The sequence below is a fragment of the Canis lupus genome, chromosome 5 (assembly GCF_003254725.2).
Source record: "Canis lupus dingo isolate Sandy chromosome 5, ASM325472v2, whole genome shotgun sequence".
In the NCBI taxonomy this organism is placed as follows: Eukaryota; Metazoa; Chordata; class Mammalia; order Carnivora; family Canidae; genus Canis; species Canis lupus.
The window spans coordinates 6,076,264-6,092,384 of record NC_064247.1 but is presented as its reverse complement, the minus strand read 5'-3'; the positions used below and the strand labels follow the sequence as shown (position 1 = coordinate 6,092,384).

The following is a 16,121-nucleotide window of genomic DNA, read 5'->3' as shown; positions in this document are numbered from 1 at the left end:
TTAATCTCTTTAAATTTGGGGTCCTTAAATCTAACCTGCAAACAGACGCAAAATCCTCCCTGTCTCCTATTTAAACAGATGGTTGAGACATTTGTATTTATGCTTGGAAGAACCAAGCAGAAAGTGACAATAATGTACCAAGTCTGAAATCCAAGAGCGGTGCCAAAGAGTATCAGAAACATCAATGACTATTGAATCAAGAGACTATGGAACACAGGGATTTATTCCATTCTGCTCTAGAGAACCAGACAACTAGAAACCGACTCTCATGTCTTCCCCCCAGGACCCACCAAGTGCTACAGCACCTTGCTTTGCGCCTCTTTATTTCTGGTCAAAACTAAAGCAGGGGCAACAAACAAACATTAATTTTCTGTCTCTGCTGTTATAAAAGTAGTCTATCATACTGTTATGTGGAGTAAAGAAACATTGGACAAAAAACTTTTATTTATCTAAGTGAGTTCCCAATGGCTTCCTCCCTATGGCATGCCTCAGAATTACATATCTTCAACATACGCGAGTAATGAGATTCCTTAGGCTAAGAATTCATCCTGGGAGAAAAATCCAGATTTGAACTGGCTTTTTGGTACTTGAATATATAATCTGGTCTCAGGATAAATTAAACTTAATACCCTAATCCATCACTTCAGAATCCCCACATCAAGCTTTACATTTTGCATTAAAAAATAAAGTAACAAAAAGCGCGTGCAGATAAACATGGACTAATAGAATTTGTGAGATACACGGTGACTTCTGCAAAACAGAACAGGGGTAAGGATTCTCAAGCTGTCAGGTCTTTGGGAAATGGGACCCACAGGGGAGTTCTCTGGAGGAGTTCGATTCCTGTTCACCAGGGGGCAGCAGGGTGACCAGTAGGTCAAGGAGAGTAGGGAATGCTGGGAGAAGAAGGAGGTCCCTGAGGGAGAGCTGGGGAGAGGGAGGGGGCGGAGGAAAAGGAGCCAGATGCAAGTGGGCACAGGCCAAGAGGTTGAAGACAATGGGGAGAAAAAGATGAATACAGAAATTCCATTTTGTAAGAAGGCTGTTTATCCAGCTCATACTCTCCGACTGGAGAACTTCTAGGCCCTTTGTCAACAACCAGGCCGAAATGGGCAAGTTTCAGGAAATGCATGGTGGCCAGAACTATTTACAGAATGGAGACCTGAAGCAACCTCTCTTGGGCTCATTCCTAGAGTTCCATCTTCCTGTCGTTGGAGAATAAAGTAACTCAGAATTATGGAGAAGTCCTGGGACTTTCCGTTAGAGAACAATAGCATCTTGTCCCCACATAAGCCGTGGCAGCTGTTGCTGCTGCAGAGAATGCAGCCCACATCACACCACCACTGTCCTTCAACTTTCTCTGTATCCCGAGCCTCTGTTCACGTTCCTACCTGAGCCACAGTGTTCCAGACCTGTGGGAACTTCCTGAGTGGCCATCTCATCCCAGAAGGGGTAGTAAGCTCTTTGCGGGTGATAATTGGACTGGAAACCACAGGCCATTCGAGGATCTTCATAGGAGTTGATAGGCCCCTGCCTCTGTGACAAGGAAAAAACAAGGAAGCGTATTAACAGGAAAATCTCTATACTCCAGCCCGAACAGCACAATAACTTCTTATCATATAACCACGTGAGTAGGGATCATCCATAGAAGATAACAGAATAGAACCAACTACTGATCACAGCAATCCCCCACCACCGCCACCAAAACAGACACAGGGAAGGAGAAGGGTCTCTTGCTTTGACTGCACAGGCAGTGATTTTCATCCATTTCTTCAAGCATTTGACAACTATCTTTTCTAATTTTCCTTTTTTTTTTTAAGATTTTATTTATTTGTTCACGAGAGACACAGAGAGAGATAAAGGCAGAGACACAGGCAGAGGGAGAAGCAGGCTCCATGCAGGGAGCCCGACGTGGGACTCAATCCGCAGTCCCCAGGATCACACCCTGGGCTGAAGGCGGCGCTAAACAGCTGAGCTACCAGGGCCGCCCTCTTTTCTAATTTTCCAATAAGGACCCATGATTAACAGTGATGCAGAATCTTGGCCATCTTTGCACAACCCTGACTTTTGAATTATTTTGTGATCTTACTCTGTAATAACACTGAAAGTGGATATTATTACAAGATATTCTGATCTCATAGAACCAGTAGGTGACAAATGTCAAGGAAAACCCACGCATGGGCCTATGTAATACTAATCATTTGTTTTTTCAGTTCATTGAGCATAGGTGTTAATGATGTTAATGGCTAGACAGAAATTTTCAGCTTCTTGCAACATTTTGGGAACTTATGCCATTCTTTCATCCATTTTATGAAATTCATAAAATATAACACCTACCCAGGACTTTATAAGGAAGGCAGATGTGCTTCCTTAAGCACACATGGGAGGCATGTTTTACAGTGTTTAAGATCCTATTCTTTCAGAACACCCAGGTGGCTCAGTGGTTGAGCGTCTGTCTTTGGCTCAAGGGGTGATCCCAGGGTCCTGGGATCGAGTCCTGCATCAGGCTCCCTGCAGGAAGCCTGCTTCTCCCTCTGCCTGTGTCTCTGCCTCTCTCTGTGTGTCTCATGAATAAATAAGTAAGATCTTAAAAAAAAAAAAAGAAAGAAAGAAAGACCTTGTTTTTTGAAGCTAGGTATATATATGTGGATTCAAATCTTGGCTCTACCACTTACTAATGGAAGGCCTGGGCCTATTCTTTTACCTAAACCTCAGTTTACTCAATTATAAGATGGGAATAATACCTACCTCCTAAGGTAGAAAGGATTACGTAAAATCTGTGTAAAGAAAATTATATATAAGGCAAAATAAAATATGAAATACATATATAAATCATCTATGTGATACCTAAGAGAAGGTGGATATTATCTTACTATAACAGACCCTTAACAATCCTGGGATTGAGCAAGAAGGTTAAAAAGTAAGACACACACACAAAAAATAAATAAATAAATAAATAAATAAATAAATAAATAAATAAATAAATAAATAAATAAATAAAAATAAAATAAAAAATAAAAAGTAAGACACCAAAAGAGGAGCAGAAGATTCACAGAAAGATTTCCTGAGGAATCTTTACTACACTGGACCATCCTTTACTTTCTTTTTTTCCTTTTTCTCTTCTCTAATGACCGTTCCACCTCCATAAAAATCTCAATTAAGATAGTCAAACTCTGCTAGAATTTGACATGGTTGAACCTACTGAAGTCAAGGGGCTAATGGACAAATGTAGTTTCTCGGGACGTATTCTCATCCCAGAAGGGTAGCTTGTTAACTCCCAGTAAGATCCTCTCATTGGAGAACTTCCTGTGTCCTCTCTCCCCGTGAGCCTCAGGACAAGAACTCTGTGTTATTCTGTTAGATTCAACATTCCCTATCTACTTTCACTTCCCCATTTTGCAATTGTCCACTAACTTAAGCTCAGTAATATTAACAGAAGAGAATACATTGACACAGAGAAAAATGACAATTGACGCCAAAATATAAAAGGACATTTGTGCACACTAATTAGGATGACATTTTCTGTAACATTCATGAAATTATTCAAAGTAGGGCTGGCTGGATGAAATTTACTTTGGGGCTGTTCAGCTTCTACTGGGCTAAAGGTGCCGAGAACATAATAATACCGTTCGAACTGAATGGAGTCACCTTGAGCTGTTGAGTAGCCAAGGCTAACATCCTTGGTTTCTACTACCAGACCCTGGTGAGAACCACTAGAATGTAAATGGAGCAACTGTGTTCTGCTAGTTATTTGTGTTTGGGACCAGAAGGTTTAGGGAAATCATTGGCAAGAACACTCTACTGAGCTTCAGGCAGAAAACGTTTCCTGAATTCTGGTTAAAAACATTTGGGGGACATTGTATTTTCATATTGTAAGCTCCTGAGGCAACAACCTTTGGAACCCCAAGGATAAGTAGGTCTTTAACAACCCTTTGCAACTGAATCATTTTGAAACACATTTCCTAGACTACCTGTGTGCTCTCAATATCTATCCCCATCTTCTAATATGTCTTTAGAGTCTGTCTCAAAATTCAATGTCAATGCAGGAATTAGGTCTCAAGTGAGGAAAGTTTGATTCTAAATTATACAAAGGAGAATTATAAGTTGCCTAGCTCTGTTATTTTGGGACAGTGTGTACATGGTTTGCCTAAGCCCTCCTTATAGAAGCCTTAGAAGATGGCAGTAGGTAGTACAAGCAGAAGCTTTGTGGATGGGTAGTAGGTAGTTTGGTATAGGCCCTGCGAGGGTGGTAGAAACCCCATGGTTTTGGTTTTGCATTTTATATCATTTACTTATTTTTTTATATTTGTTACTCAAGTATAGTTGACATACAATGTTCTGTTAGTCTCCGGAGTAGACCCTAGTGATTCAACGATACTGTATATTACACTATGCTCATCATGAGAAGTATAGCCACCATTTGTCACCATACAATGTTATTACGTCACCGATTATATTCCTTATGCTGTATTTTTTTTATCTCCATGACATATTTATTTCATAACTGTAATTTTGTACTCTTAAGCCCTTTCACCTAATTCTTCCAATTCCTAAACCCCCTTTTTTCTCGCAAATACCAGTTTACTGTATTTGCAAACCTATTTCTGTTTATTTTTTCTTTTTAGATTACTAATGCAAGTGAAACCATATAGTGTTTGTCTTCATCTGACTTATTTCACTTAGCATAATGCCCTCTAGGTCTATCTGTGTTGAAACAAAAAAGGTTTCATTTGTTTTCATCGCTAAGCAATATTCCAGTGTGTGTATCTTGCATCTTCTTTGTCCATTCATCTATCCGTGGACACAGGTTGCTTCCATATCTTGACTATTGTAAATAATGCTGCGGTAAACATATGGCTACATGTGTCTTTTCAAATTAGTGTTTTTGTTTTCTTTAAGTAAATACCCAGTAGTGGAATTATTGAATCATATAGTAATTCTATTTTTATTTTGATGAACCTCCATACTGTTTTCCACAGTGCCTGCATGGTTTGCATTCCCACCAACTCTTGTCTCTTGTGTTGTTGATTTTAGCCATTTTGACAGGTGTAAGGTGATATCTCATTGTGATTTTGACTTGCATTTCCCTGATGATGAGTGACGTTGAGCATCTTTTCATGTGTCTGTTGGCCATTTGTATGTCTTTGGAGAAAAGTCTGTTCATATCTTCTGCCCAGAAAATATTGCTTTTTTTTTTTTGGTGTTGAATTGTGTAAGTTCTTTACATATTTTGGATATTAAACTTTTATTGGAGGTACCACTTGCAAATATCTTTTCCCCTTTGGTGGGTTGTCTTTTTGTTTTATTGTTGGTTTCCTTCACCATGCAAAAGCTTTTCATTTTAGTACAGACCCAACAGTTTATTTTTACTTTTGTTTCCCTTGTCTGAGGAGACATATCTAGAAAAATGTTGCTAAAGGTGATGCCAAAGGAATTACTGTCTATGTTTTCTTTTAGGAGTTTAATGGTTTCATGTCTCACATTTAGATCTTTAATCCATTCATTTGGAGTTTCTTTTTGTATATGGTGTAAGAAAGTGGTCCAGTTTCATTCTTTTGCACGTAACTGTCCAGTTTTCTCAACACCATTTGTTGAAGAGAATGTCTTCCCCATTGAATATTCTTGCCTCCATCATTGTACATTAATTGACTCTATAAGTATGGATTTATTTCTGGGCTCTCTACCTGTTCCATTATCTATGTTTCTATTTTGATGCCAGTACTGTTCTGTTTAGATTACTACAGTTTTGTAGTTTATCTCGAAATCTGGGATTGTGATACTTCCAGCTTTGTTCTTTCTCAAGATTGCTTTAGCTAGTCAAGGTCTTTCGTTGTTTCATACAAACTTCAAGATTATTTGTCCTAGTTATTTGAAAAATGTAATTGGTATTTTGATAGGGATTACATTGAATCTGTAGATTGATTTAGGTAATATGGATATTTTAACAATATTAATTCTTCCAATCCATGAGGATTGTATGTCTTTCCACTTGTTTTTGTCATCTTCGATTTCTTCCATCAATGCTTATAGTTTTCAGAGTACAGGTGTTTTACCTCCTTGGTTAAATCTATTCCTAAATATTTTATTCTTTTTGATGTAAGATGGAATGGAGAACTTTTTTTCAGGTTTATAAGTTTAGGCTTTCTCTGCTAAGGAAAGGCTACTTATGGCAAGGTGTTGTCTACAAAGAAGTGTTGAAGGAAAACTATCTGGATGTACTATGCAGGGGAAGAGATCGAAGGCAGGAGTACTTTGTGGGTTAGGGACACAGCAATGAGGTCCAGACCCAGGCAATGAAAGCAATGTAGCAGTGTGGTGAGTCAACCCCCAACCCCTGATTACAACCCTGCTCAGCATCACACTGAATTTATGTTGTTGGCTTTTTTTTTTTTTAAGGACTCTCTCCCACCCCAAAGCAGGCATTTTGTTGTCAGGGGTAGTTTATTTATTACTTTATATATGGAAATCTATTTTTGAAACATATTTTCTCTTTAGCACCCCTCAGCAGAGCCAGAGGACCCTACTTTTAAGAATTAGAAGGCAGGGGGTGGTGCTTGGGTGGCTCAATTGGTTAAGTGGCTGCCTTTGGCTCAGTTCATGATCCCAGGGTCCTGGGATCAAGTCCTGCATTGGGTTCCATGCTCAGTGGGAAGCCTGCTTTTCTCTCTCCCTCTGCTCCTCCCCCTGAAGACAGACTCTCTCTGTCAAATAAATAAATAAATAAAATCTTTAAAAAAATTAGAAGGAGTTAATACACCAAGCCTACCATGAACCACAAACATCTTTGCTAGCAGATGCTCCTGGAAGCAGCATGATTCTTGTTATCTAGACACCTGCCTGTTTATTAGACATTTCACAAACTGACTTAATACCTATTTCATAGAGTATGAAAATGACATTTTTACTCAAAAGAACCACATAGCTAGTTCCAATTCATTATGAAACTGTCTTAGTTGAGGAGAAAGAAGCAGGTTATTAACAGGTCAGAAATCTAGGCTGCACAACCCCCACCTCATTGCTTTAAAAAAGCACCACCCAAAATAAGTTTGAGTCTCTTTGTTGACACCTTCCTTTCGTAGCTGCAACTGGAGGTGAACTCATAAGATGTAAGCAACATTTCCAGTCCCTGTCACAGTTTTAAGAAAGCCATCTGACAGGTCCTCACTCATTTATCCCACAGGTGATTATTGAAAGGAACTAACGTACATCATGCACCTGCTCTATGCCAGTTGGTGTGATAAACATTGTACAGAAATGGTCACATTCAATCCTCACCACATTCATGCAAGATTAGTATTTCTACCCCCATTTTGCAGAAGAACAAACTGAGGCTTTAAGAGGACAAGTAGAGGCGGCTGGGTGGCTTAGTCCATTAAGCGTCTGACTCTTGATTTTGGTTCAGGTCATGATCCCGAGGTCCTAGAATCGAGCCTCAAGTCAGGCTCTGCACAGAGTCTACTTGTCCCTCTCCCTGCTCTCTTTCAAATACATACATACCTACATACATACATACATAAAATCTTTAAAAAACAGAGGACTAGTAAATTTCCAAAGGCCACACAGCTAATAAGATAATAAGGATAGAATTCAAATCCAGGTCTATTTGGTTTCAGACGGTCTTTTCTTCTACTTATCCAATATGAAGCTTATGTGGCTCAAGTACAGATTTCTCAAGAAGAGTGAGTGCTATCTTAGGATAAGTACTAGGCATATTACGGCAATGTGCATTTATGGAGCAAATTGAGACCATGCACCTAGTCTATGCCAAGTATTATGTTAGATGCTAAGAACACAATACAAACAAGAAATGAACTTCACCCTTAGAACATTCAGATGAGTAAACAGGAAATTACAGCGAGGAGATGTGAGAGGGTTAGGTACCAACGTGTAGAGGGAGGGGAGTGGCAGCAGGTAATACTTCCTGGAGGAAACAAATTAAGGTAACCGAAAGGTTGAGTAAGCTTTAGCCTAGAACATATGATGAAGGGCCTAGAGAACAAGAAAAGAAGATGATCATGCACCTTATGGTGAAAAAGAACATATAATACTATCAAAGGAAGAATAAGAAAGATTCAGATAAGTGATCTAGAGAGACTGTGTTGTTTGGTAGTGAGAAGGATGAAAAAAAGGTGTGCTCTTGGGCAATGTGGATGCTTGCCATGGAGGGTAGTTAATAAGAAGTAAAGCTTGGAAAGACAGGGGAAGATCACAGTGTTAGGGCCATAATAAATACCAGACAGGAATTTGGCTCCAGGAGAAAGGCTTTGGAGGTTACATTAGAGGTAGTGACATGTGAATCAATATGTTCTAGAAAAGTCATTTGATGGTGCCAAGTAGGATGGGCTGGGCAAAAGGAGGAGGTGAGGAAGCTGACATAGGAAATAGAGTGCCTCACAGCCGTTTTGGAGACTGAGGCAAGGAGGAAAAGAATCAGTGCTACTAATCCTAACTTTTTAAAAAATGTTTATTTTTTATAAGAATTTTTGCATTAATTTTGACTCTTAAAAATATTGCATTAAGACGTCATGTAGCTTGATTACTGAGTGCTGGGCAGCCCTTGTTTTGCCCTCATGTGAGTGCTTCACTGGTGTCCTGTTAGTTTGGTTGCTGAGCGGGAGTTCAGGCACAGGACAGTGAGATCAGGGTCATGAATAGAGAGGGGAAGAGGAAACAAGAAATGTAAGTGTGCCTCAAAGGAAGAATCCACATGATTTTCTAACTGATAGGAGATGAAGGAAAGGGGTGATCCCAGATAATGCTCGGATTGCTTGCTTTTTTCATAATGAAAAAGGTGAGTTTAAGTACATAAGAAGGGAGAGAGGATGAGAACTTCTCCCTCAGCTGTGTTTAGATGGAGTGGTGGCCGAGCAACTTGGCCTTGGGGGAGGAGGGGTCCTGAAGGTGAATGCAGGATAGGAGAGGACAAGAAAGGGTGTGGTTAAAACTGGAAGCGTGGAGCACCCGGCGAGAGTACAAACTCAAGAAAAATGGTAGTTCAAACAAAACAGAAAAAAGATCAAAACTGGGTCTGTAAAGTTGCCTACAGTTACGAGAGATGAAAAAGGGAAAAACAACTCAAAGGTGCCATTGAAGACAGAGGAAGAAAAACAAGAAAGTGTACAGCGTCGTGGAAGCCAAAGGCAGAGCTTCGGTTGGCCAGTGGCTGCCAAGAGAAGGATGGTAGCCACAGGGCCTTGGGGAGATTGGGTCCCCTCGCCCTGGGCATCTCGAGAGAGCACACATTTTGCCCCGCTCCGTCACACACATGGTGACCAGCTGCCTAGGGAACAGCACTCTTCTCCCGTCCTCTTGGGGGCTGTCAGAGGACACAGCCCAAGCCCACATGCTTCACCTTTCTGACACTGGAAACAAATAAAACAAAGCCCCAGTAATCTGGAAGCTACTAGAACGATGGTCATACCCTACCCCTGTTCTGCTCTGCAAGTGAGCCCGCTTTAATGACCAGCATCCAGCCCACCACCTCCATTTGCCCTCCAGTCAAGGTCTCCTCTCCTTCATTACCTCCCTTAGCTCCACCTCTCAGAGCTTCAGAGCCAGGGACTCTATCTCGCCCCCCAGCCCCAGCTCCCTGCTGCTGTCTCTTCTGACCGTCTTCCCACCCTTCCCCACCCAACCCCACCAAACCTCGCAGCCACAGCTTTTGCTCCTTGCCTCCCTTCTCCCTGCCCCCAAAAGTCGGAAAAGAGGGAAGAGGGGAATATTTTCACACCACCAAATCACAAACATATGGAGTCCCCCTGTCTGTAAGACTATGTGTGACCCGTTCTTCAAATTCATGTCTGCCATTAGCCAAGCAACCATAGATGTCCTCGTGTTTGCTACTATTTCCCTCCTTTCTAGATGCTGCTGCTTAAAAAAAAAGAAAAAGAGAAAAATCAGAATAACAATAAAACAAACATTTTAGGCCGGGGTTAAGCTGAGTTAGCCTGGGTGTGAGCCTCTGCAGGAATAACTGTTTTCCAGGAACGCATCGATGTTCACACGCTCTAGCAGGAAGACAGGAGATGGCGGAGGGGAGGGGGGGGGTAGGAAGCCTGGATTCAAGTCCTGCTCTGTCCCCAAGGATCTGCGTGACGTCCCACCTGCCACTTAACCTCTGTAGTTTTGCTTCCTGAGGAGGCTGGCCACAGGGATCTGCAGGCTCCTGGACAGCTCCACCTCCACCGTCCTCTCCCGCCGACCCTTCCACATTCTTTCTCCTGACCCGCGACCCACGGCCTTCATGGGTGGAGGAGCCCAGAGAGCCAAGAATTATCTTAGTCGTAGTTTGGATTCATGACGTGCAATGCTCCCCTTGCACTTAAGAAAGCCTTCGGGGCAGCCCGGGTGGCTCAGCGGTTTAGCACCGCCTTCAGCCCAGGGCGTGATCCTGGAGACCCGGGTTCGAGTCCCACGTCAGGCTCCCTGCGTGGAGCCTGCTTCTCCCCCTACCTGTGTCTCTGCCTCTCTCTCTCTCTCTGTCTCTATGTCTTTCATGCATAAATAAATAAAATCTTTAAAAAAAAAAAAAGAAAAAGAAAGTCTTTGTACTGTTGTCCTAATTCCTTCCTAAAACCAGGCTCAGGCAGGGTTTGGACCCCACATCCCCCATTTCTCAGTCGAGACCTGCGATGTTTGGGAAGTACCTGTCTACAGACTCGCCCTCGGGGCTCCTGCCTCGTAGATGCTTGTGGGGGCGGGGGGGGGAATCTGCACAACCAACACAGGACCTCGAGGTTTAAACCCTTCACCCCCCAAGGGCCTCCCCCCCAATCCCCGAGGCTGAACTCCACAGACTTTAGTCTGGGCTTCCTCATCCTCCAAGAGGCTAGACAAGGCTCCCTGGCTACCCAGCGCAGGGTGGAGAAGCTCCTCTGGCAATGCTAAGGGGAAGCTAGGAGCAGCCCAGGTCTGGCCTTCAGAAGGGCCCTGGGGCGCGTCTGCCTGGGGAGGGCGCATGTGCCCTGCTCCCTGGAGAGGCCGAGGGCAAGGAGGCCAACAGAAAGGCCCCTTGGCTTGGAGTCTGCTTTCTCCAGCGCTCCGGTCCAGGAGGAGCGGAGGGAGGGTGGTGCCACTGCAGGAGAGGCAGGAACAGACAAAATAGGAAACTCTCAAAGGGCAGTTTAATTTTAGACTCAAGGCCAGGAAATTCTTTTTCAAACAATAAGAGTGATGGGCTTGGGCCTTGGTGAAAGGGCAGGCCTGACCTCCTGCAGGTTTCTGAGGGAGAGACGTGAAGCGGACATGGTGCTGCAGAGACAGGCACATGGGACTGCTCACAGGACAGGCCACAGCTGAGGCTGCTGGTAGCCCCTGGGACCACAGTCCCCCACCACCCACCCCCGTGGCCCGCACTCCGTGCTACCAGCTGATGCTCCGGGCCCCTGAACCTCGCCACCAGCCTGAGCACCCGGACTTGACACTTCCCTCCTGAAAGATCTGCAGGGAGATATGTGTTGTCAGCTTCTACTCACTTAGCAGGACCTGCAGACTCCCGGTGACTCCAGAGGTGACAGCTTCGGGCATCCCATCGCGCAGAGATAGAGGGCCAGATAACTCAGAGCCTCGTTCCAGGCCCAGGGGTCTTGGATGGAAGAACTCGCCTGGCTTAAGGACCCTGCAGTAATTCCAATTTGCTGGAGCACCTGGGTGGCTCCATAGTTGAGCATCTCCCTTCGGCTCAGGGCGTGATCCCGGGGTCCTGAGATCGACTCCCACACTGGGCTCCCCGCGGGGAGCCTGCTTCTCCCTCTGCCTGTGTCTCTGCCTCTCTCTGTGTGTCTCTCATGAATAAATAAATACGATCTTTTATTAAAAAAAAAAGTAACTCCAATTTCCTAAGCAGTCTACAAAAATGGAGTTTGGGTTTGTTTTTTTTTCCCCCAAATCAGGGAAGACCACTTCATCATAAATAAGGCGTATAGATGTGTGAATGAAAGTCTATTATAAGTTCTGTCAATTACCACATATCTGAAAACTGATTAAGCTAAATTCAGTAGTAAGGGGTGTCCTTAGCCAGGAGTCGGGGGATTGGGTCACATTCCACTTCCCGCTGGCTCTGTAAACTCAGGCAATTTATTTAATCTCTTAGGACCTTAATTCCTGATATCGGGAAATGGCCTGCGGGTTGTGTCCTGGCTCCGAAATTCTCTAGATTGTGCTGACTGAACCCAGTATCTCAGAAAAGCCTCCCTCTTTAAGATGCTGGAAAAATAGACACGATGGCTCTTTCTTCAGCTTGTCCGACCAGCGCTGAGCCCTACGTCTGCATACAATCCCTGGGCACTCCGCTCCAGCCTTCTCTCCGGGGCTACAGCCATCGCCACCCCATGCAACAAGTAAAACAAATTTTTTTTCCAGTTTTCATTTCCACTCCAAATTTCTTTTGTGGGTTTCTACTCCTCTCATCCCAAATACTTTCTTTATCCATTGTCCTCCAGGATCGGCAGAGAGAAGGACAGGGGCACTGATGCTCGGCTTTATAGGGACAAGCGTGAACCCTTCCCACAAAGGGCCAGGGCAGCAGACTCCCCAGTGACCACTCAAAGGCTGGAACCCCGAGGCCTGTGGGGTGGAGGTGAAGAGTGTGCGAACAGCCCTGGGGAAGAAGGGAATTGCTTCCCAAGGAGGCCCAATTAAACTGCAATTACTCAAGATAAGAGAACCAGGTCTGTTTACACAATGGGGTTGTAAACCACCAGCCCATTACAAGGGAACTTTGATCTGGTGGCGAGGGAGCTGTTTCTAGTGCAGGGTAGTGATGAAGCAAGGAGGTTGCTCAAGAAGAATGTCTCCATCTTCACCCCAGTAGCCCCATCTTGGCCTGGCAATACCCTCGGATGGACAATAAGTGGAATCATTTCCACTCCTCCCTCTAAGCCTCCAACCAACGCAATCAAGAAGTCGGAGAAGAGCAGAGAAGAGACAGTGAACATGAGGGAGAGAGAATGAGCTGAGGTCACACTTGTGGGACACACTGGACAAGCATTTTTGCCCTGAACCATCATGATGGCCTTACATGGTAAGTTACCCTCTGCCCTCACACAGATGAGGACACTGAAGCCCAGAGAGGTTAAGTAACTTGCCCGAGGTCACATGGCCAAGGAGTAACAGACCAGAATTTAACTCACATCTGTCTGACTCCAAAATGCTTTCCTAATTGGATGGGCTGCTTTCCACAGCTGCCTGGCCCAGGACTGAAAGCTGGGTCTCACATCTCATATAAAAGACGCGGGAACAAGGTGCGTCCTCCCCCACCCCCCCCACCCCCCGCTTTCACCTCATTGGAGAGTCAGAAGATAGAAACAGAGTTATGTATCCAAAACAAACAAACAAACAAACAAACAATCAATCGATCAATGACAGAAGGAGGAAAGAACATGTACAAAAGAGGATTTGCTCAAACCACAAAGCGGATGGCAAGATTTCAATCTCAGAGGTCTCTGCGTTGGCAAGCTGGGCCCGAGGGCATGGTTTGGAGCTCGTTTTTGCAATGCACTCGGCGAGACCCCATGGCCGTGCTACTCCCTTTTGCAGGCACCACACTAGAGATCCAGAAGGCCTGCCAGCCCCACGAGTTCCACTGGAAAAGCACAAGAAGGACAACAGCCAGCGCCTAAAACCAGCCAGCGGCTGGCAGCCTTCCCCTGCCCCCTGGAGAGCTGACATTTGACGTGCACTCCAGCATTTGTGTGTCCATCACCCAAATTATTCAGTGATCCTACGTCTGAAATAGCCCTGGCTTCGTATCATGTTATTCTATACAATTATAGCAACTCAGTGCCCAGGACGTATGATCCCATTCATACCATTCCTAGAATAAAGTCACAAGTCAAAAAAAAAAAAAAAAAGGACTTTTGTTGGACACTTTCTGAAACACTTCTTTTCATTCAGGAAATATAGTGACCGTATTTATAAGACAAGAACATTCGATCCGGAAAGTGGAAGAATGTCAAGTGTGTGATGCAATCCGCGCGTCTCTCAGAGTAGGGGGGCTGTTCCCTAAGCCCAGAGCCTCACCCTAGGGAATTGGGGCATAGTGACCAACCTCGCGGGCATTGGTGTCTTCCACGCGGTCCGGCCCTCGGGGCAGCCACTCTCGCCCTGACAGGGCACTGTGTCCCCAAAGGCCTGGGCTCTGGCTGCAGGAGGTGAGTGGGCGGTACTATCCCGGTCCCCCAGCAGCTCAGGACCAGGGGGTCATTTCGCCCCGAGGGCCTCCTCCACACATCCTCCTCGCTTTCAAGGTAGCCAAGGCCTGGGACAAATTTGGTCAAAGCCAGGAGCAGCCCATCCCTCCCATGCCGGCCCCCCAGCCCCCCCCCCCAGCTCTGCAGCCCCAGCACCACCAAGGAGGGGATGACGCATGGGAGGATGAAGCCACCAGCACTGCTGGGGACTTCCAGGGCTCACCGTGGGCTTGCTGAGGCAGCATAACAGGAAGGAGCACTTCCTCCCCTTGGATGAAAGGGTCCCTGACACACAACCCATATTCGTACCTGAAAACGTCACCCCCTGCCACACAATGGCCAGACAACTCCCCAAAGTTCTGTTGTTCTCCCTCCCGGCTGTGACGTCACTTCATTCATTGGCGCGGGCTCCTGCAGGACTGACCTTCCAAGGAGGAAAGCACGCATCCTGGTTTCATCCTGGTTTCGACAAGCTGACCCTGAGGCAGAAAACGTGCCTTCTGTGCAAAACGGCTAATTACCTGCCGGTGGCTGAAGTTCATGACCGTCACCGCGACTACCCTAAGCCTTCCCCGGGCAGGCGAACAACGAGGAGCGCTGATGCCACCTCTAATCTACGAATAAGGAATCTGGGAATTAGCCATCTTCGGGGACCGGAGACTATTCATAGCCCAATTTAGATCGAACCAAACCTCAGATCCAACAACTAAAGCAGCATCCTAAGCAGAACCCCTCATAACACGAAAATACTCTCTCTGGTTTTTCTTTAAGATTTCCCCTTTCTGCAGCAACAGTTGACAAGTAGCAGCAAAGACGTGCTTAGACCAATTTGTGCGCCTAGCACCATCCTGCCTTCAAACCTGATCTTGGGGCTGCTGCCACAGGGCTTCTCGACCCGGCACTCCTGACATTTGGGGTCTCATTAATTCTTAGTTGTGGAGGGGACTGTACTGTGTATTGTGGGATGGCTAGCTGCGCCCCGGGCCTCTACACCCAAAATCCCAGCAGATGCCACCGCCAAATTTTAACGATTAAAAATATCACCAAATATCTCCTGAAGGCAAAACCAGCCCCATTAAAAACCCACCACTTTACAATTTTCTTGCCACCTCCACCCCCCATACCCGAGACACAGTTTCTTTTCTTCGAGGCCAGGCCTAACCAAATCGGAGCCCAGGCACCAGGCTGGAGGGCATGGATTGTTGGATCAAGTACCGTCGGTTGACCTCTAGATAGAGTGGCTCCAGCAGAATGAGAAGACCTCGTTGGTGTCTGGGGCTTGGACTTTCCTGTCTGGGAGAGTTCATGAAGCTGTGCTCTCTCCTCCCTGAAGTCTTAGATTAGGATCGAGGGTGTGAGATCTGTTAGTTTCGCTAATGCCAGTGACCCAAGTTCGAGTCTACAGACAACTTACGGAGTCCTCGACTGTTTCGTACAGGGTCGGGTCGGGGGTCGGAGGGTATCCGTAGGAGCTGGTCTGTCGAACCAGATTTTGTACCCAAAGATTTTTTATTTATTTGATTGGTTTTTGTTTGTTTATTCATTCGTTCATTCACATTAGGGAGAGCTTAGGTGAAGAAGCCGTAGGACTTCTCTGCTTGCTCTATGGTTCTGAAAAGTTGCCTAACCAGACCTAGTGATGGAGAAACTGAGGCCCAGAGAGAAGTTAGGCGTGAAAGTGCTGGTGCAGTACTTAGCAATTCTCTTAAGCAACCTTCTGCTTTTACCCAAGCAACCCTGAAACTCACAGCAAAAAGGATCCCACACGTTGATAATGCTTTTCAGATATGGCTGTTGGGGCTGGGCTGGGGGTAAATGAGCTCTTTGTTTTGCAACCAGTGGAAACCATTTAAAATGCATTAAAACTGGCCAGTGTATTCAGCTGGGGGTGGGATCTTTTCATTGAAAATATGTACCCAGAGCTAGGTTTCGGTT

At 45.2% G+C, this 16,121-nt stretch overlaps 1 protein-coding gene across 4 annotated transcripts in view; it reads right to left on the bottom strand.

Moving 5' to 3' along the window:
* Positions 1-16,121, bottom strand: part of ETS1 (ETS proto-oncogene 1, transcription factor) — a 130,110-nt gene that overhangs the window by 98,259 nt on the left and 15,730 nt on the right. For all 4 annotated transcript variants that reach the window (XM_025464936.3, XM_025464942.3, XM_025464939.3 and 1 more), the window contains exon 3: positions 1,389-1,533. In XM_025464936.3, coding sequence (XP_025320721.2) covers positions 1,389-1,533 — 145 coding nt within the window. The remainder of the gene's footprint in view (positions 1-1,388; positions 1,534-16,121) is intronic.